The sequence below is a fragment of the Pinus tabuliformis genome, chromosome 2_1, assembly GCF_031772625.1.
Source record: "Pinus tabuliformis cultivar Carrire ecotype Pingquan chromosome 2_1, CPIR1, whole genome shotgun sequence".
Classification (NCBI taxonomy): Eukaryota; Viridiplantae; Streptophyta; class Pinopsida; order Pinales; family Pinaceae; genus Pinus; species Pinus tabuliformis.
Window position 1 is genome coordinate 245,841,608 of NC_142299.1, and position 21,759 is coordinate 245,863,366.

Here is a 21,759-nt window from a genome sequence, read left to right on the forward strand (position 1 = left end):
TTCAGTGTTCTGCTGATCAGGTTGTTCAGGGGTAGAAACCCTAGTTTGTCCTGCTGTCTCCTGGGCAACTTCTTCTTCTACCTCCTCTTCATCGTGGAATTCTTCGGGCGTATTCTGACTAGGAACAGATTGTTCCTCTCCCTCATCCTCATCACTCTTCTCCCCAGATACACCCTCATCATGAGCAGAGTGATCCTCTTCTTCTTCCTCCTCATCACACAGTTCCTCAGATGCACTTTTATCATGAGCAGAGTGCTCCTGCGGTCCTTCTTCGGTATGGGGGTTGAGTGGGCTGTGAGGTTGGACATATTCGCCCATATTGGCCAGAATTTGGGCCAATTCATCTTCTTGCAGAGGGTTTTGCAGTGGACTTTCGTTGCATTGCTCTGTTTCCTCTCCTTCTTCCTGACCGGATTGCTCAGTCTCCTCCTCTGGTTCTCCTTCATCATTTTCCTCCAATTCTTTTTCGTTCTCCCCTCCTTCCAATTGTGGGGGTTGTTTGTCTCCTGAATCATGTATCTCCACAGGTTGACTACTATTTCCTTGGAAATTTCTCAACATTCCTCTGATCCTCGCCAATTTAACAGATTTTCTTTGTTTCAGTGGTCTGCTCAATGTACTGGCAATATGTTTTCTTTTTGGGGCTGGCAAAGCCAGTTCTTCCCAACTGCTTTGCTGTTGGGCAAGACTGTAGCTGATTATCAGCCATATTAACTCGTGGTGGCTTACTAGTGACTCTACATGGCGAGATTTCTTCATGCTTCGAGTAACATCATGTAATAAAGAATTTAAAAACGTAGGCAAATTCACAGCACATTTTTGCTTTAACACGGCTAAAAGTTTGAGATGGCGTGGTCTTACCACGTCTTTCCTGCCATTGCAAGTGATGTAGCTCTGGATAATTCTCGCCAATTTTTCCCATGGCTCTCCCAAAGTTGCTGGCAGAACTCCTTTCCCTTTTACAGTAAGGTTTTGCCCTTCATCCTGGAAGATGGTCATGGCGTCTCACAGTCTCACCTTTTTCAGAGTCCACACAGGTCCAGTGGCTGGCAGTCCCAAAACTTCTGCAATTATGTCATCAGTGACTGCTATCTGTCTCCCTCTCACCATGGAATGATGTTCTTGCAAGTTTTGCAGAAACTCAATTGCCACCGTCTCATTGGATTGCTGTAGACGGTTAAGATAAGCTATCCATCCTGCCCTTGCTAGGATTTCTCGTGCAACATTGGAAACCATCAACACATGTGGCTCGTTGCAAATTGATCTTCTTCGTATCTTATTCACGCTTGGCACACTGTAAAAAACACAGAGACAACAATGGAACAACAGGCTGTTCAAAATTTTAGCTCACTGTTAAAAACACAGAGAAGATGACGGAATAACAAGCTGTTCAAATTTCTAACTTACTGCTAATTTTTGCAAAGCAAAACACGGAAATGGCTTCGGAACAACAAATCATGCATATTGGGAAACAAAATACCGTTAAGTCTTGCTATTCCCGAGTCATAATTCTTCCAAATGATGAGTTGACACGTATGCTAGCGAATTATGGAGATCATCGTGCCCCCTTGTAATGTGATAGGTCGTCCTCGGTCGTCAAATAAAGGAGCAGCGTGCTGAACTGCCATAGTACAGAGTAATAAAGGAACAACGTATAGAGAAATTCCATGTTTACAAAGACAAGCGGATTACTGAAATCGAGGCGTATGATAGAATCGCTAATAAATATGGAAATTCCGTCATATGATGCGAGAAATGGAGGATTGGACAGTTGACGTGAATAAAAGTTCTTATGCAGTCATTATCGACTTTTATCGTCATAATTGATTGATAAATGATTTTCATGTATCAAAGGTTCGAAAGTGTTATATACATAATCTCATTTGAACCACTTATAAAGATACAAGAAGAAGGGTTTTATAGTTACTATTGGTGTATAAGAAATATGACTTCAATATCATCAACAAAGCTCTGTTGCTCACAGGTGTCCATAACCTTGACAGAGTTGTTTATTTCACCCTTGGAACCATAATCCTTTGTGTATGCCTAGGAAAGTGTTGTGCAATGTCAGAATGGAGGCCATTGTGCTGGCTTGGTAACTAGTTGAATCACAATGCCATTCACCAGGAAGGAGTGAAAGGTGGGCAGACTGGCTCGTGATGAGACCTCCGTTCTAAGGACTTTTTATCTTTGTGATGTGCCTCTTGGATCATATCCCTGGTGTGGTGACCATAATGGGAATGCCACTTCACTTCCTTATGATCATGGTAGGCTGGCTCTTGATGAGACCCCCTACCCTTCATCTGACAAATCATGTTAGCAATCATATAAACATTTTTCTTTTTATTTTATATAGCACTTTTCCTATTTATATACAGAGGGTGGTTCAACACTCTTTAAGAGTAGGGATGGTGGAAGAAGTCTAAACATCTCAATAGAGAAAAATATGCCCTTATTCTTATTCAATAATAATGATCAAAGAGAATTATGGGGATTTAAGAAGAACCATCATGATAAAAATAATCAATCATATTGGTATTAGTAAAATAATGACAACAAGGTGATAGATAATTGTGTCCTTTCCTCTTTTCTCTTATCAATTCAAATCAGTTTCTTCTAAAGATAACGATTTTTATGTAATTTGCTGATTTCAGTATCCTCTAGTTTTTGTATTGTTGCATAATGTATAGCTGTGCCTTAAATGACCATTACTCAAAAAAATGATCTAAATGGTAAAACACAAAAAAAAGAAAAAAATGCACTCCAAAAGCGCTGTTCTCAAGATGGAACAGAGACTGTTTCTTTAGAGGGACAACGAAATAATATTTACACACAAAAACCGCAAGCAAAAGGAAAAAAGCATGCTCGAAACTGCTTTTCCTTGAGAGGAACAACAACTGTTCCTTAATCGGAATAGCAAAGAAAGCAAGCGCAAACAAAAAATGCGAAAATGCTGTCTCTTCTGAAAAGAACAGCAGGAAACGAAAGTGTTGTTCCTTCGGAAAGGAACAACAGAAAACGAAAGTGTTATTCCTTCGGAAAAGAACAACAGAAAATGAAGGTGTTGTTCCTTCGGAAAGGAACAACAGAAAAATGAAAGTGTTGTTCCTTCGGAAAGGAACAACAGAAAACAAAAATGCAGTTCCTTCGGAAAGGAACAATAGAAAAATGAAAGTGTCGTTCCTTCGGAAAGGAACAACAGAAAACGAAAGTGTTATTCTTTCTGAAAAGAACAACAAAAATGCAGAAGTGTTGTTCCTTCGGAAATGAACAAAACGTAAAAGTGTTGTTCCTTTGGAAAGGAACAACAAAAAGGTGGAAGTGTTGTTTCTTCGGAAAGGAACAACGGAATGCAAAAATGCTGTTCCTTCGGAAATGAACAACAAACGATGAAAATGCTGTTCCTTCGGAAAGGAACAACAACCGGTGAAAAAGCTGTTCCTTCGAAAAGGCACAACAAAATGGTGGAAATGCTGTTCCTTCGAAAAGGAACAACAAAATGCAAAAGCGCTGTTCCTTTAAAAAGGAACAGCGAAGCGGTGAAAACGTTGTTTCATCCGAAAGGAACAACAAAATGCAAAAGTTGCAGAAATGCAGAAATCTGTACAGAAAGTAATTTACACAGGCAAAACAAAAGAATTATGTACAAAATTTAAAAGCAATCAAATCACATAGTGAACCAAAGGTGAGGAAGAGTTCTCTTCCTTAGCCAAAATCTGCATGTCAGAGTCTTTTCGGAGTTGCTAGTATAAGGATTCCCAAGTAAGTGGTTTGCAGTACAATCGAACTCGGTGGCCGTTTGCATTAAAGGTATGTCCAAATCTATCAATGGTGGTTAAAATAATGGTGCTATTATCATGCACCTTCTGGATTTCATATGGTCCCAACCAGCGAGTTTGAAGTTTCCCCGGAAAATCCTGAAACCTGGAATCGTATAGGAGCTCCCAGTCTCCTTCGCGAAAGACTTTCTTTTTGATGAGGGGTCGTGCCATTTGGCTCTCTGTTGTTGGATTAATGCGGTATGTTGAAGAGCGGAGAGCTTGATTTCATCCAGCTCATTGATTTGTTGTAGTCTATTAATCTGGATCTCGTTTAAATCTACACTGACTTCTTGTGCTGTTCTCAAAGTTTGTATTTCAAATTCAATTGGAAAGATGGGGGTTCCTTTCCAAATACTAGATATAGTGAATAACAGGTAGTGTTTCTCCATGTTGTTTTGTATGCCCCCAAGGTTTCCGACAATCTTGTAGCCCAATCGCGTCTGTGTGATGCAATGGTTTTTGTTAGTATTGTTTCTATTACTTTATTCGTGCTCTCTACTTGGGATTTGCCTATGGGTGGTATGGAGAGGTAATTTTATGCTGAATATGATAGTTTTTTAGTGTTGCAGCAATTTTATTACCAGCAAATTGTGGTCCCCCATTTGCCCATGGGTGGTATGGAGAGGTAATTTTATGCTGAATATGATAGTTTTTTAGTGTTGCAGCAATTTTATTACCAGCAAATTGTGGTCCCCCATCCGTGATTATGTCTCTTGGGAGGCCATATCGCACAAATATCTAGAACAAGAAATGAATGACGGAATCCTCTGTAGCTCTTGGCAGTGCCCCTGCTTCAACCCATTTGGTCACATATTCCGTTGCTACCAAAATATATGTTTTCTGGTTTGATGATGGGTTGATCGAACCAACAAAGTTGAGTGCCCAACGCTCAAATGGTTCAATGACTGGCTGTGTGTTCAAAGGCATTTCGTCGGACTGTCCAGGGCGTCTTGCTCTTTGGCAACTGTCACAAGCTTGAACAAATTTCTTTGCATCTTTGAAGATTGTGGGCCAGTAATACCTTGTTTGCAAAACTTTATGACCAATTCTTCGATCTGCGAAATGTCTGCCACAGAGTCCGTCAGACAGGCTTTCAGAATGTCAAAAATTTCATATTCATGGACGCATCTTCTAATGTGCATATCTGCTCTTGTATGAAATAGGTAGCCTCCAATCCAAGAAAATCGGGTACTACATTGGACAATCTGTGTTTGTTCGTTGGGAGTTAGATGTTTTGGTAATTTTCCTATTGCTAAATAATTCGCAACATCAACGTACCAGGGTGTTTTGACAGTAATAGCGAACAAATGTTCATCTATAAATTTATCTTCGACTGCTGTTGCGTCCACTGGCTTTGGCATTCGTGAGAGAGTCAGCTACAGGTTTTTCTTTCCCAGGTCGATCTTTTATTGTGATGTCGAATTCCTGTAATAAAATCAACCATCTTGTTACTCTACCGTTCGTAATTGGTTTATTTGCTAAATATTTTATGGCAGAGTGATCTGTATATAAAACAATAGGATATCCAGTGATATAATGCCTAAATTTATTTACAGCATGTATTATAGCTAAAAATTCTTTTTCAATAACAATATAGTTTAATTCGGCAGGAGACAAATTCTTGCTAATATAATAGATTGCGTATGGTTTTTTGTCTTCTTCCTGCCCAAAAACTGCTCCAATAGCTGTGTCTAAAGCATCTGATGAAATTTGAAATGGCAGGTCCCAATTTGGACTTCTGAGCACTGGGGCTGTTGACACAAGCTTTTTGAGATCCTCAAAAGCACGGTCACATTTATCTGTCCAAACAAAATTAACATTCCCCGTTAGTGCGTATAGAGGTGTAGCTATTTGAGAAAAATGTTCTATAAATCTCCTATAATAACAAAAAAATCCAAGAAAACTGCATACCTCTGTCTGTGTAGTAGGAGTAGGTATTAACAAAATTATTTGAATTTTGGCCGGATCTACCTGTATTCCAACTGCTGAGATATAATGACCTAGGATGAGTCCTTCAGTCATCATCATATAACATTTTTCATGGCTCAGGCAGAGCCTGGTGGCAATACATCGTTGCAGCACCTTTTCCAATGTGTCTAGTGCTGGGTCGAAATCATCTCCGTATGGTGTGAAATCATCCATGTATACTTCGAGCCCTTCATTTATTAAATCTGAAAAGATGCTGAGGATAGCCCTTTGAAATGTGGCAGGGGCATTGCATAGGCCAAAGGGTAAAACTCTATAGGCAAACGTTCCCCAAGGACAGGTAAAAGTAGTTTTGTCTTGGTCTTCAGGGGCAATTTGAATCTGATTGTATCCACTGAAGCCATCCAAGAAAGAAAAGAATTTCTTTCCTGCTAATGTATCTAATACCTGGTCAATGAATGGAAGGGGAAGTGGTCTTTCTGGGTTGCTTTATTTAATTCTCTGTAATCTACGCAAATCCTTCACTTTCCATTCTTCTTCGACACCACCACAAGTGGAGAGACCCATTTGCTATCGAAGATAGGATAAATAAAATTTACATCAAAAGTTTTTGTAATTCAGTGTTCACAATGTCTTTTAGATGAGGGTTAAGTCTTCTTTGGGGTTGGCAAATAGGTCTTGCATCTTTTTCTATATAAATGTGGTGTGTACATAGCTGGGGATCGATTCCCTTCATGTCCGGATAATCCCATGCAAATGCTTCCTTGTATTTTCTCAATAGTTGGATCAACTTCTCTTCTTGTTCAAGAGTCAAGTTATTATTGATGTTTAAAGTTTTTCCCGGCTCAATCTCTATAGTTTTGCTATTTGAAACAGAGGTAGTAGGTATTGTTTGATCATGAGTGTCTTTGAGAGGATCTTTTTCTAATTCATTATCAAATACTGCCTTTATCATGTGACATTGTACGTGGGATCTGGCTCCCGTTTGGTTAATAAAGTTGTTAATAACATCATCCTCTGTTTGATCTTTGAAATTGAGGGCATCTTCTATAGTTAATGGGGATCTAATGTTTTCGGTAAGTTATGATACAAGATGTTTGTTAGTTTTTATTATTGTTACACTTGGCTGGGTTGGAGGGTATAGGGCTAGGTTCTTGATATTACTCCCTCTAGTTATGGTCATACTGCCTTGTCGGCAACCAATGTAAGCATCAGCTGTTGCAAGCCAAGGTCTTCCTAAAATTAACGGATGTCCATCAAGTCGATTTTTGGGGTTTATTAGCAGAAAGTCGGCAGGGTATTCCTAGGAATCAATGGATACCATGACATCATGTAGTGTGCCTTCCGGCCTAACAATTGATCGATCAGCCAGTTCTAATAAAGTGGAAGTTGGTTCTACTGATGTAATGCCTAGTTTTTGACAAGTGGTGGTTGTTAAAATATTAATTGCAGCCCCTAAATCAACTAAGGCATTTGAAAAGGCTTGTCCATTGATTTGCATTGTTACGATTGGATTTCCAAGGTCTTCATATTTGACAGGTGCTTCTCTTCCTGATAACAGGTCAGATAAGGTGCCAACTACTTGGACTGTTGGGTTATTTGTTATTCTCCTCCTTGGTTTTTTTATACATAGCTCTTTGATGGTCTTTGCATATATTGGGATATCTTGGATAGCTTGGAGGAGTGGATTTTTTATGTACAAATTCTTAAGTTCTCCTAGAATATCAAAATCAGGATGTTCTATAGGACGTGGTATAATTAATCGTTATGGGAATGGGGGAGAAGATGTGGTTGCTTGGTCATGAGTCTGTTTTCTGACCACATCTTTTTCTTGTAATGGTTTTTCTGCGGGTAACTGATTTTCAACTTGAACATTTTTATCTCCCTCAGTCTCTATAATGCGTCCAGACCTTAATGAAGGTCATTGCACTCCCTTAGATCGGTTTCTAGCTCTGGTGTTTCAATTATTTGAACAGATTGGACCGGTCTGTTATTTGGGTTCGGGTTGGGTTGGGCTGGGAGTTGCGGTCTTAGATTGGACTGGGGATTTTGTTGTAGTGCTGGCAGTGTAGGTTGAGGGAGTGGAATGGTTCCTACTACTGATTCATTAGTCTTTGCCAGTGTGTCTGCTAGGCTTGACTTTGCGAAGTGGGAGGGGACCATTGTGCTGGATACGCATTGTTTTGCCAATATGGTGGGGCGTAGGGAAAATTTGGCCAATTAGATTGGCTTGCTTGATTCAGCCATGGTGATGATGAAGGAAATGGTTGTTGTGACCAATTTGAGAAGGGAGGTTGATTTTGCCACATTGTATTATATTGCTGAGCATGATATTGTGGAGGCTAGAAAGAAGAAGCTGGATTGGGGAACATACCTGATTGTCGCGGCTGCCATTGACAGCGTTGATTAAGTAGGTACACCGGTTCTGGTTCTTCTTCCGCTTCTTTGTATACTGCTTTCAAACCAGGAAGTGAGGGACAACTCTCTGTAGAGTGGTCTTTTGTACAAATGGCGCAAACTTGAACCGCATCTAATGGGCACTCTTTGTGGCTGTGTTTCTTTCTACATCTAGGACAGAATATTGCTAGATTTTGCTCTGCCTCTGCTTGTTTCTGTTTGGCTTGCATAATATCAAGCTGCGTTGTCAGAGCCCCCAATATATCAGTTTTGAAATTTTCTAATAAAGTTCCAATTTCCGTGCGAGTTACTTTTTCTCTAGAGATCTTGTTGTCCCTTGTAAACCTGTCATGTTCCACTGGTTTTAGCCTTGTGCTTCCTCGTGAGCTCTTGATACATAAATCAATGATGTTAAGCAAAATCTTCTTGATAGATGTCTCATTTTCCCATAATATTCAGTGTTTCAATCCTTTGAAACACTGATACCTTTAATTAATGTTGTTTTTAGTACATTGTCAGGTAAGGGTAATGATGCATAAGGGGATCTTTGAAGATTATATTGAAAACGTTCAACATATTCTCCTAGTGTTTTATTAGGTCTAGCTACCAAATGAAATATTTCATCTTTTAACTCTCTATATCTACAATAATCTTGATATTTCTTTCGAAAAGCACTTTTCATCTGATCTTAGTCATTTATAACACCTCCACCCAACCCCATAAACCATCATAAAACAGCTCCTTTTAATGTAGAGGGAAATAGTTTCAGCATTTAGGGGTCGGTGGTATAGTCATATCCTCTGCACATCACATTGAATTCAAACAAAAATGCATCTAGGTCTTCCGATGTTAGGCCATGAAATGTAGGGATATGCTGGAGAGGAATTGCCTTCATAGGTGCATTGACTGCAGTATCTAAAATGGGATATTGCAGTGTGGAGGTTTGGGTGTTTGGCTGGTTATGGGCCATTTGGTCAAATATGTGCCAATAACCTTTCGAGATTTCTAGGATGGTATTCCTAGGTTGGTTAGACGGAGCAGGGATGGCCTTAACAACACTTCCTTCGTCTGGGATGATGAGAGTTCCTAATGTCTGGGGGGATTTTAGCTCTTGAGGTTCTTCAACTTCGTTCTGAATGATTTTTGCAGCACTTTCCTTATCTGGGCTGCTAAATGGCTGAATTACTCGAAGAGGAGATCTTGGTTCTTTAGTTTCCCCTGTTTCACCTTCTCCCTTCGCAGAGATTACTAAGGTTCCCTTTTTGCAATGATTTTGGGCTAGAATTCCCAATTTCTTGAAAATCTTGCTCCTCAGCAAAGGCTACAGATGGTGATCCTGTGGCCTGAAGGGAACTAGTAGGTTGTCTAGAAGCAACTTTTCTAGGTCCTACTGAAGGCTGAGATTTTGCTTTTTTGAGGATTTCGTCTATAAAGGTCGATTGGCCAAGGGTCACCGACCCCTTAGCTTTATCAGGCTGGGGTAGTGGTTTAGGATTCTTTTTAGGTTTTTTCTGCTTAGTCATGCACACAAATCAAATGCTAAGTTTTATCCAAAACAACAACAAATCTGCAGGAAAGCGGGCAAGGGAGCAGGGCTGTTACATGCTCTATACGCAGGTTCTTACCTTCCGTTTTTAAAACCCAATTCTTTCCTATCAGGTACTTACACTACTCTGAAAAATGGCTACACTCTTCCCCGATAACGACGCCAAAATATCGAGCAGTAAAAATGGTCTTTTTCACCTCTATTTACCCTACATTAATTATCAATCCAGGTACGATTTGTTATCTCAAAGAGTGTACTCAGTCTGAGATAGTCACTTGTCAAGAGTAATGCTAGTAGTATAGTGCTTTTGCAAAAGTAACTAAACACTGAAAACAAACTTCTAAATGTAATGGCAAGAACTTGAAATGCTTGTGACTAAATCATTTATTTAATAAACTACAACACTTTTTTTCCCCTGGGAAAAATCGTAATTTTATTAATAATAACAAAATTACATTTTGTAGATGCAAAAGCGCATATGCGATAAGCAGCACAAAAGTCTGCAGTCAAAAACAGAAAAACCAGAAAATATAGTACAAATGGGGAGGAAATTATGTTTTCCTCCCCTTTTTCTTCTCAACCTTTCGCCACTCCCCCAGAGTCTGTGAGGATGAAAAAAGTATGAGAGAAGAGTCCTCCATAATGCAAGGATTATCCTTGTATGTATTAGAATGATCAGGAGAATGCTGTCTTTTAGCTCCGCTAGTGTCCACTAAGTCTGGTATCTTCTCCGGTAGAGAGTCCATCAATTCCTGTGCTGCAATTTTTCCGGATTCTAGGGACTTGTGTATTTGATTGTTAGCTATGGGGATGGATGCCATGGCATCTTCCCCAATAGGATCATCATCCTGTTCAGGTGGGGGGTTTACTGCCTCCACGTCCTCTGTTTCTTCTTCTGGATTCACTGTGCATTGCCAGCCTCTTGGTTTATGTTCTTGTTTCTTGTTCCTTCTATTTTCTCTTTTGACTTGTGGACAGTTATTACGGAGGTGTCCTGTTTGTTGACAACCTCAACACCTGTAGGCCGTGTTTTCATAATCTAGTGGCTGTTTCCACTGAGTGTTGTTATGGTTCAGAATTATGCTGTCAGGTAGCCCTTGACTAAGATCGACCTCAACACAGATTTTGGCAAATGTATGTATGCACCTTGCAATTCTTTCCACGTCTTGCTTGATGTATTTACCTATAGCATTCCCCATTACTTCAAAAACTTTGGGAAACCAGAAGTGTAATGGGAGGTTGCGTAGCTTGATCCATACCGACATTTTGGAAACCACCATAGAGGAGGGGTCAAAACCTGGGAACTAGGGGGTGTAAAAATTTCTCATTTCCCACCCCGGTTTTCAATTTCACCTTATTTCTCTCATATAGTTAAATGCCCTTTCCCATATCCATACATTCAACAGCTGAAAAAATAAATTTTTGTTGAAAACACAAATTCTGGAAATTTTTACAGAATGCTGGAAAATGCAGAAATAAAAATCAGAAGGTACAAACAGCCATTTAACACATTTGAACACAGTGATTTTTGGTCAATGTGACCCTGGAAAAACCCCCTACAACTTTTGGGGAAAACCAGTTCGAGAGCTCTTTCTTATTTTTGAAAAATGCTTTTACAGTGAGAAATATTCAGCAAAAAAATCAGCAAACAAATTTTACAACTTATCTCGTTTTCCGTGCCTCAGCCAACTGGAAAATACTAGCAAACAACAAAACATGACAGCGATAAATGCTGTACAGCCTCCTCGATTTTTGTGCCCACTTTCAGCCTTAAATGCTGCTGTACGACTTGCAATACATACGCTGTACGGACCTCGATTTGTGTGCAGAAAAACAACAATACGTTGTACGAATTTCCTTGGAAAATGTGCCAGCAAACTGCTCCTCGATTTCTATGCAAACTTCTCCTCTATTTATGTGCAAACAGCCGTACGGATTTCTAGAAAATCGTGCCAAAATTTGCCTTTCACTGTGTGCTAACTCAGCTGTATGGATTTGCTAAACTGCTGCCTTGGAATGTGTGCCACGCTGCTGTCTCCTTCTCCTCCCTTGTCCAGAAATCTCCCTTGCTCTCTTGCTCTCCTTCTCTCAATCTGCTCATGAAAGAATGAATGACCTTTTCCTCCTTTAACTAACCCTAACTGACTTTTGGGTGATCCCTAAATCCAATGGCTGAAATAGATTGAGATCTAGGGCTGAGATTAAATGCTCATTTAAATCTCACTTTTTATTTTTTAATTCACCCCACTTTAATAAAGACCCACTTAGTCATTTATTTCCAAAGTCATTTTTCCTTTCTAATTTTTCATTGACTTTAATAAAGTCACTTTAAAATTAGACTTTAGTAACTTTATCACTTAAAGTCACTTTTAAATTAGATTTGAGTTTATAAAAATTATAAAGTCACTTTAGGAGAAAAATTAAATTCTTTTGGACACTTTTCCTTAGGTCAAAGATCAAAGCCATAGGGAACCACCTGTCCTCCGGTACCAAATTTCAACAGGGGGTCATGAAGAGTCCAGCATTGCCCCAGAACCATGGTCCCTCATGGAGGACATATTCTTTTTCCTTGACCGTGTCGAATTTGACAATAAAGAACCCCTTGGAGCACAAAAGGATGTCACAGTTTGTAGTCCATGTGGAGAAGATCCATTGTCTTAATGCATTTGTTTTAGGCCAAAAGCCATTGAATCTGCATATGACAGCCAAGGAAGAGAAATCAGTATGAAAATTGTTTACCTCAGGCAAATCGATTGTCAGTACTGGAGTCTGCGATCTTTGCTCCACAATATAGGGTCCAGGTAGATCTTGTGTTGGTGTTGGCTTGTTGGTGGCTTCCCCCTTCCCTTTGACGACATCCTTGAAAGAACCTGTGCCCTTTGAGCAAGATCCAAAGCTTCCACCTCTCAGCCTTGTGCTTAGTATAATGGTTGAGTCTCGCACAATGCTATAGTGCTGCACTGTAAATTTATCCTGTAGAATTTGACCTGCATATACCAAGCTTTGCAGGTTTGCTGGGATGCCTAAAACTTCTTGTATTTCATCCTTTATATTTTTTATCAGCATCCCTGTCCAGATTTTCTTGCAGATAGTATTCCCTGACAGGGTTCTGATGAAAATTTGTGTCCGTTCCTGGTCGGGGTCCTTGAGGGCTAGCTTTGTTTTTTTCCCCTGAATCTTTTGCTATTTGGGTCACCGAAGCAATAAGGGGAGCAGGCTCACCGAGGTTATTTTTCTTTTGTTCTCCACAGGTCCTGTGTGTATCAGGGGAACCTTGTGCACTGGACGAATGGCATTTTTGATGGGGATGGCCCGAGTCTTGTGTTTCTTCTCTGCCTTGAAATCATGCTCCAACTACAACACTTCATAAGTCAAGGGTGCAGTAATAATAACTCTTTCCTTTGTAAACTGATGAAATTGAAAAACAATCAAGGAAAAGATCATCAATCTGGGAATTGGACAACAATAGTCAATGTTCACTACAGTTTCAGATCGTTCTGTTCACACCAAAGCAATGATAATTCAAATAACAGGAAAGGGAACAACAACTATTCTATTAAAAAGATTGAACAACGAAGCTTTAATCTACAGAAATGGATGAAGCAATAGTTGTAATCTACGGGAATTAAGCAACAATCTTTACGTCAGAAATGATTTTGAACAACAAATGGAAAATGGAACAACAAATTAAGGTAAGCTATGAAATATAGAACAACAACTTGAATCAAATGTAAATGCACAACAAACTAAATCGAATATTACACACAACACGTCTATATTGAAGGAAACAATAATCTGAGTTTCGACTTTTAATTATTAATCACGATTATGAAGAAACAACAATTGCGGTCACTATGGAATAGCAATCCCAATGAACAACAATCACGCTCGGAGGTAAACCGTAGATAAATAGACAATAGTATCGATTTATAAATACACAACACTGTTACTTCGTAAACGAACATTAATGGTAATCTGTAAGGAACAACAATGTTAATAATATCAACCTTTAAAGGAACAACAATGCGATACAAATTCAGAATGAACAACAGATGACCTTACTATGCAAATATGAGTGAAATATAACAGAGCCAATACATGAAATAATAAGGAACGATAGATCACTGAACATAGTAAATAAAAGAAATCAAACCACACACGACTTGGAATCGGAAAATAATGGTATAGGAAGCAAGTGATCCACCAGGGGCTGGCCCTTAGCCTCCAGGGACGCACTGCTGTGATTACTTTAGAATCAAAGACGGGATGGCAACAAAATTTATGTATTAAGCATCAAAACAGAGTTACAGTAATCACTTTTAAAAAAAGTCGATGATCAAAGTTTAAGTTACAACAGTGAATTTCATAAAACAACAATAATCCCCCCACTGGGCTAGCAATGCTGTCCCTTTTTATAACAGCCAAGTGGGAATATCAAAGATACAGATAATCTTTAAGGTCACGATCCCTCAGGATCAAAGGATCTTGAGGGATTCACTATATCGTTATTTCCCAGTTATCTCTTCGTTCTCTTGCTCTGATTTGGTATCTCCTCTTCCTTTTCCTAGCTTATATGTTCCAATCTGGATTGCCTCATTTGGATGCAGTTCCCTGTCAAAGGGACAACAATTGATTTTGTCTTGTCTTTTCATTTGGAGTGGCGATCTTCTGTTTTCCTCTTTTTCTGCATAGGAAAAGGTAATTATTAGTCATTTTACATTGCTCACAAATCTTTTAAATTTTATCATAATCTTTCACCATATGCCCATTTCATAACGCAAAGAAGTTATGAAATTAAGGAAAAGATAACGAAATAAGTGGTAATTACATATCTTCTCTAATGCTCAACACCTCCATCAAATGTATCTGCCGCTGCTAGGAACAAATGGACCAAGGGAGAAGTCAAAGCAAGGAAGATCATCCGGGACTCTATCGACAAGCGCTTGGTGGTCTATGTTTTCGAGCTGAACACCTCCAAGGAAATCTACGATAGAATGGTGAGTTTATTTAAAGTTTATGATGCAAATCAAGTCTTGTTTCTTAGAAATAAGCTGAAGGAAATTAAGAAGGGCAAAGATGAGAGTATGCAAACATATTTCTTAAGGATCATCGAGATCAAGAACGATCTCCTATCTATTGGGGAAGTAATTCTTGACAAGGAAATGACACTCACAACTCATGGAGGACTGCCATCTGAATGGTATGTATTTAGGACTACTCTTCTAAAAAATAACGTAATTCCTGGATTTGAGGAATTAATGGCCAGATGCATTCAAGAAGAAACAAGGATGGAAGAGCAAGAAATGCCCATACTTAAAGGTCATCTCTCTGCCTTTTCTTCTCATGCTAAAAGAAGAAACAATTCCGGGACTAAATTCAAAGGAAACGCTGGACCAAAGGGTGGAAGAAAAGGACGATGTTACAATTGCAATAAAACATGTCACTCTGCAAGGGAGTGCCTTGATAAAAGGGACTCACACTGGAACGATGATCAAAATCCCTCTCAAGGCAATCAAAGGGATGGCAGGTCAAATGGCAGAGGTAAAAGAAGTGTCGGAAATCAAGGAAGAGGACAACCCTTCAAGAAGGCAAGAAATTCTAGGTATGAATCTAACATTGTTAACAATAAGCAAGATGAATATTATCTACCAAAAGCTCTATCTACTACTGCTCCCTTGGACTTGTTGGGAAATTGGCTTATTGATAGTGGTGCCTCAAGGCACTTCACTAGTTACAAAGAAGCTCTCTATAATCTGATAGAGAAGGAAACCAACCTGGAATTGTTCTTGGAGATAATTCAAAATATCCCGTGAAAGGCGTAGGAAATGTCACTCTTCAATTGAATCAGGGTAATACCATCCACTTACAAGATGTATTATATGTACTTGATCTCAAAAAGAACTCGGTGTCCATTTCGGCAATGGATGACAAAGGCTACAAGGCGGCCTTTAGCGATGGCAAGGTACGTGTATGGAAAAAAGAACTTTAAAGATGCTTTTACTTTTGGGTTTCGAGTTGATTCATTATATCAGGTTGGAGGAAGTCCGCTGGGTGTTATGTCTTGTGACACCTCTTCAGTCCGAACTATGGCATTGGAGGTTTGCTCACCTTCATTATAAAGCTTTACCTGATATAAGAAAAATAGTGACCAGGATGCTTGAGTTCAGATTAGAGCAAGAAGGTGTATGTCCAGGATGTGCCGAAAGAAAACTCAAAAGGGGACCATTCCTCTTGAGCCAAAGCAAGACCTCCGATATATTGCAGTTGGTTCACTCAAACATATCCGATATGATGCCTGTGAACTCCTTGGGAGGATATTTATATTACCTCACTTTTACAGATGATTATTCTCACAAGACTTGGATATACTTCTTGAAATAGAATGATGAAGTGTTCTCTTGGTTTCGGCACTTCAAAGCTTTGATCGAGAATCAAACCGAAAAGAAGATCAAGACCTTAAGGATTGATAATGGGACTGGATATGAATCCAATGAGTTTCATTACTTTTGCAAAGACGCTGGCATTAAGAGGGAGACTACTACACCATATACTCTTGAGCAGAATGGTGTGGCGGAAAGGAAGAATCGTACAATTGTGGAAACTGTCCATGCTATGCTCCATGATCAAATACTTTCGAAGTTTCTATGGGCCGAAGCTGCAAATACTGCCGTATATGTACAACACTGATGCCCTCATCAAGCATTGGGTTCCAAGACTCCCGAAGAAATGTTCACCAGTAAGAAATCCGACATATCTCATCTTAGAATTTTTGGAAGCCCTGCATATTTTCATGTGCCTAAAGCGAAAAGGAATAAATTGGGTGCATTTGGAAAGAAATGAATCTTCGTGGGCTATAGCGAAAATACTAAGGGCTATAGAATCTATGTAGCTGGTCAAAGGGAAGTCGAGATTAGTCATGATGTCACCTTTGACGAAGATATGGCTCTTAGCAAAGTAGACAATCTTCCTACTTTAAGGGGATCAAAGAAGCTGACACCGGGGAACCGAAGGAAAAGAAAGATGGGACGATGATCCTATTGATCGTCCTCCGCAAGAGCCTTCCTCTTCTAGGAAGTGGCCTTCATGGCTTAGGGGGACACTTGATGATGCTGAAGGACACATTGCACCCAGAGGAACCTTTTGTGAAAGTAATAAGTCAAACAAGTATCAGGGATACTTGACCATCATGAGCACGATCATCCAAAATGAGCCTTCGCCATTCACAGATGCTGTCAAGCATCAAGTATGGAAGGATGCTATGACCGAGGAATATGGGTCCATCATGAAAACTGATGTTTGGGATGTGGTCCCCAGACCCCAGGACAAAGCAATTGTCACTTCAAAATGGCTTTATAAGATAAAGCATGTAGTTGATGGAAGTGCGGAAAAATATAAGGCTCGTTTTGTCGCTCGTGGCTTCACCCAAAAGGAAGGTATAGACAATGACGAGATATTTGTACTTGTTGCTCGATATACCACCATTCGCTCGATCATAGCCCTTGCTGCTTTGCAAAGATGGAACCTACATCAGATGGATGTCAAGACTGCGTTCTTACATGGTTCGATCAAAGAGGAGGTCTATGTGGAGCAACCCGAAGGATTTGAGATTTATGATCGAGAATCTCATGTGTGCAGGTTGAAGAAGGCCCTCTATGGGCTAAAGCAAGCACCTCGAGCATGGTATGAGAGGATCGATAGCTACTTGATGAAGCTAGGATTCACTAGGAGTGAAGCCGACCCTAACCTTTACTTTAAGGTTATAGATGACAAGCCTCTCATACTGGTGCTATATGTTGACGACCTCTTTCTAACAGGTGCAGACCCTCTCATTCACGAATGTAAGAGGGAGCTGGCTTCTGAGTTCGAGATGAAAGACGTAGGACTTATGCACTATTCCCTAGTAGTGGAAGTCTGGCAAAAACCAGGGGAGATTTTCCTATCTCAAGGAAAATATGTGGTGAAGATATTGGAGAGATTCGGTATGGTGGACTGCAAGCCCGTAACTACCCCGTTGGAGCTTGACTTCAAGAAGTTAAGCGGTAGTGCTGCCGGACTTGTTTTACGAAATGCTACTAAGTATCGTCAACTCGTCGGAGCATTAATGTTCTTGGTGAACTCCCATCCGAATATATGCTTTGTAATCAACACATTGAGTCAACATATGGTTGAGCCTCACCACTCACATTGGATTGGTGTCAAGAATCTGTTGAGATATCTTCGTGGCACAATCACTCATGGGTTGAGATACACTGCCGGAGATGTGAGACTACTTGGGTATACTGATGCTGATTGGGCAGGCAGTGTGGTGGACCGAAAGATCACTTCCAGGTGCTGTTTCTTTTTGGGATCTGGGTCGATATCGTGGAGGAGCAGGAAGCAAAATTCGGTGGCTTTGAGCACCATTGAGGCAGAGTACCTTGCTGCTAGCATGGCCTCCTGCGAGGCTGTCTGGTTGCGAAAGCTCTTCAGTGAGCTGTTTGGATTTAGATTGGATACCACCGTGATCTTGTGTGACAACCAGAGTTGGATACGTTTATCAGAGAATCCCGTATTTCATGATCACTCCAAGCATATCGATATCAGGTACCACTATATTCGAGATATGGTGCAGTGAGGAGCAATAAGGCTCCAACATATCAGTACAGATGAACAGGTCGCTGACATTTTGACAAAGCCCCTAAGAAAGGTCAAATTCCTGACTTTCCGAGAACGACTTGGTGTCGTTCAGAGACACTCTTATGAGGGTCGAGTATGATGTATTGAGCTCTGGGAGCTCCAGGGAGGTACTTGTTAGAGTGACATGTGACCATAGGGCCTGGTGGTGCACTATGTACAGGGTAAAGGTTCAACCTTCCCCTGTGACATCCCTTGGCGACTGTGGAACAGGATGATTAGTTCTCCTGTGGGCCAGGATGATTCGTTCTCCGCGGCGACTGTGGAATAGGATGATTAGTTCTCCTGTAGGCCAGGATGATTAGTTCTCCGTGGCATCCACTGGACATGATGATTAGTTCTCTTGTCGAGGCATCCTACCCATGCAGTCTGGGATTCATGGAAAGTACCTCTCATCTAATCAATGAGTAGGGAAATGAGGATAAGGACCATAGTAGTACTATCGATGGATGCATCGCTATATCTACCGTACTCCCTATGCTAGGAATCAGGATGACCTCCATTGATCTAGGATCAATGATACTGGTTTGGGATCAGTGGGAGTGGTGCACTCGCCGAGACTAACTTCGGATCAGTGGAGGATGGTATGATACATCCTTGACCATTTCTTCTTCTTCATAGTTCGAGCAGAGCAGAGCAGAGCAGAGTGGGGTCAAGTTGTGCAGGACAATGCATTTGATGGATGGATAGCAGCGATGGTTTGACGGATTGCAGATGAAGTTCTCCCTAGTTGAGAGGGAGTGTTAAAATTGGCAACTAGGGCCAAACTCCATGTGGATCACCTTATTTATGGCTTCTGATATTTTTCCTAGATTCCTCTCATCGAAAGGTGTAGGATTGATCTAAAGATCATCCGATTCCGATAAGTATTTATGGAGATGAATATATTTTGATTATGGACAAATTGTTAAGGTCGGTCATCAAACTTATGTAGGCTTAGAAGCCCAACAGTGATGTCTATTCACCCTCAACGTTTGCATATAAATACAAGGAACCTCCTCCTCATTTGGACAATTCATTGACTCATCTTCTCTCTCTCTCTCTCCCTCTCCTACACAAAAAAGGAGCCTCTCTCTCTCACATGTGTGGCTGAAAGGAAGACGTCCCAAGGCAAGGAAGACACAGAAAGGATGCTAGGGCAGCATGTCATCTCTTTGACCAACGTTGACCATCCAGTAGTGCGGATTGGGTGTGGTTGCCTCTCCTAGGCGGGCCGCAATTTTTGGCACGAAAACCGAGGTGATCTGACCTCTGGTTTGACCGGTATTGACTGCCCTAGTTTAGGACTACAAGTTGACTTCAGAAATCTGCAAATTGACTATACTTTTGGAGCTGTTCAAGGGCTGTTTCTTCAGGCTATTCGAAGACAAGTTGACCGGAAATTGACCAAGCATTTTAGAGGTCAATTTCAACTAGTTTGACCAAGTTTGACTTCGCTGATCTAGGGTTTGCTGCTGCTGATATAAAATTACAGAATTCAGATTTTGTACTATTTGTCTCTGCTGAACTATTGAAGATAAAAGAAGATTTGATCAAAGGGTTTCCCCGCATTGGGGTTTGTCCCTGGCTAGCCGCCACATCTTGTGTTTTTTGTCTTGGCTTGTTTTCTATTGATCATTTAATGTTCTATCTGCACTTTACTTAATGTATATGTGATTGCTAATCTGTGACTAATAAGAAGGAAAATAAATAAAGTCCTCTAAGCATGGAACATACCATAATTTAACAGCCCTGAATTCTAGCACATGGTCAAGTTATCACCGGAGTTCTAGTTCTAAATATTTAAATGTAATTGTATATCAACAGGAATATGGTGTAGTGTCCTACTGATCACTTACATATATGGTTCCACAATTTTTGGAAATCTTGTTTGGAAGTCAACAACTTGGTAAATACCCAAGCATCAGCAATGAATCTTTTATGAGTTGAGATGCATCATGTTATGGATGGCTATTTTCTTGCTATTTTGATAGTGGATGTACTGTTCTTTTATCTCTTTATGCTTTCTTTTGTTATAAATTTTTTTTGATAGGATTTACATGGCAAATCTTGAAAGAATATTTGGATTACTGTTTGCCACAATGGCTGAAAAATAATTTTATACTTGGATTACTATTTGTGACAATGCTTGAAGAATACTTTTTTGTGCCAAAAATTAATTTAGGTAGATTATTAATATTTGTATTGTCATACAACTTGATCCAAGCCTCTAAAGGTATATTAGTCTCATTAAAAATATACTTTTCATTTTCATCTTTACAATCATAATTTCCTCAAGTGAAAACACTTAATTGAGTTGCAAGAATGTTAGTTGCACTTTTGTTCTTCGCACTGAAAACCATAAACAAATGGTTATAGTCGTGGTTAAAGTGGCAAATGTCATGTTGTTGATGGCATTGAAGTAGATATAAGATATGAGACGTTCTGTACTTTAGTGTGTCACAACTTGTTTTGATTCTTTGCAGAACTATTTCATCTTCTCCTATCTAAACATATTTATGTTTTTCTTTTCTCATCTTTTGCAGCAAAGAGGGTACTAAAAGCTCGGCCAGAGCGATCTAATCCTGGCTTGCTTCTTGGGAATAGATCTGAAGAAGGAGCAAGATTTAGTTCATGTTGCTTAAGATGAGGTTATGAACTGTACAGATTCAGGTCAGTGCAGATTTGATGTGGATATTTTTCTGTACAAGCTACTGGAAAAGATTCTTCTTGTCAGCTACTGAAAAGCCATGATTGAAGTTCTTAAGATACTATCTGTAATACATTATTATGTTTCTATTTGTCTCATTAATTTTACAAATTACCTACTGCTGGTCCTTGTCTGATCAAGTTGTTTTGTGAATGGTGTATTACTAAGGTGGCAGATGGTTTTGCATATTCAACATGGTGCTCGCAAAAGAAATCTTGGTTCTAAGATGTAAATATTTGTAAATTTCTTCTTTATGGATGTGTAAACTGAATTTATTTATATTCAAATTGGGGGAGCAATCAAATGTAAGACATAATTTGGGTGAACTGTTCTTAGTTGGTAATTATATATGGAAGTGGTTATTCGATTTTGGTGCTACATATTTAAACACTCATTAATGCGTGAACACTTATCCCTTCCATCGTTTTGCATCTTCAAATTTTAACCACCTTTTCTAATCTCAGTTTCAAGGCAGGAAAAGTTCTACGCACTACACTGTTAGGGTTTCTGTTTTCATGGGCAATCATTTTTTGGATTGTATTGGGTAATGGAAACTTAACCAAATGATGCGTTCACTTGCATTCTATTTATACGATGAGTCTGGATGAACAATATAATTCTGTTAATGAAAGCCCAGTTATGTAATAATCCCGCTGGCAAATGATGACTATTCTTAGTTACTCCAAGCTCCCTTACCTTGCCGGTAA

The 21,759-nt window shown here is 39.8% G+C and overlaps 1 protein-coding gene across 3 annotated transcripts in view; it reads left to right on the plus strand.

Annotated features, from left to right (window-relative positions):
• Positions 1 to 21,432, plus strand: part of LOC149199605 (ras-related protein RHN1-like) — a 65,476-nt gene extending 44,044 nt beyond the window's left edge. For 2 of the 3 annotated variants that reach the window (XM_089402505.1, XM_089402503.1), the window contains 2 exons: positions 20,889 to 21,015; positions 21,221 to 21,432. In XM_089402505.1, coding sequence (XP_089258631.1) covers positions 20,889 to 20,992 — 104 coding nt within the window. In that variant the 3' untranslated portion in view covers positions 20,993 to 21,015; positions 21,221 to 21,432. The remainder of the gene's footprint in view (positions 1 to 20,888; positions 21,016 to 21,220) is intronic. The other variant, XM_089402504.1, reaches the window with a different exon arrangement.
• Positions 21,433 to 21,759: the final 327 nt, after the last annotated feature.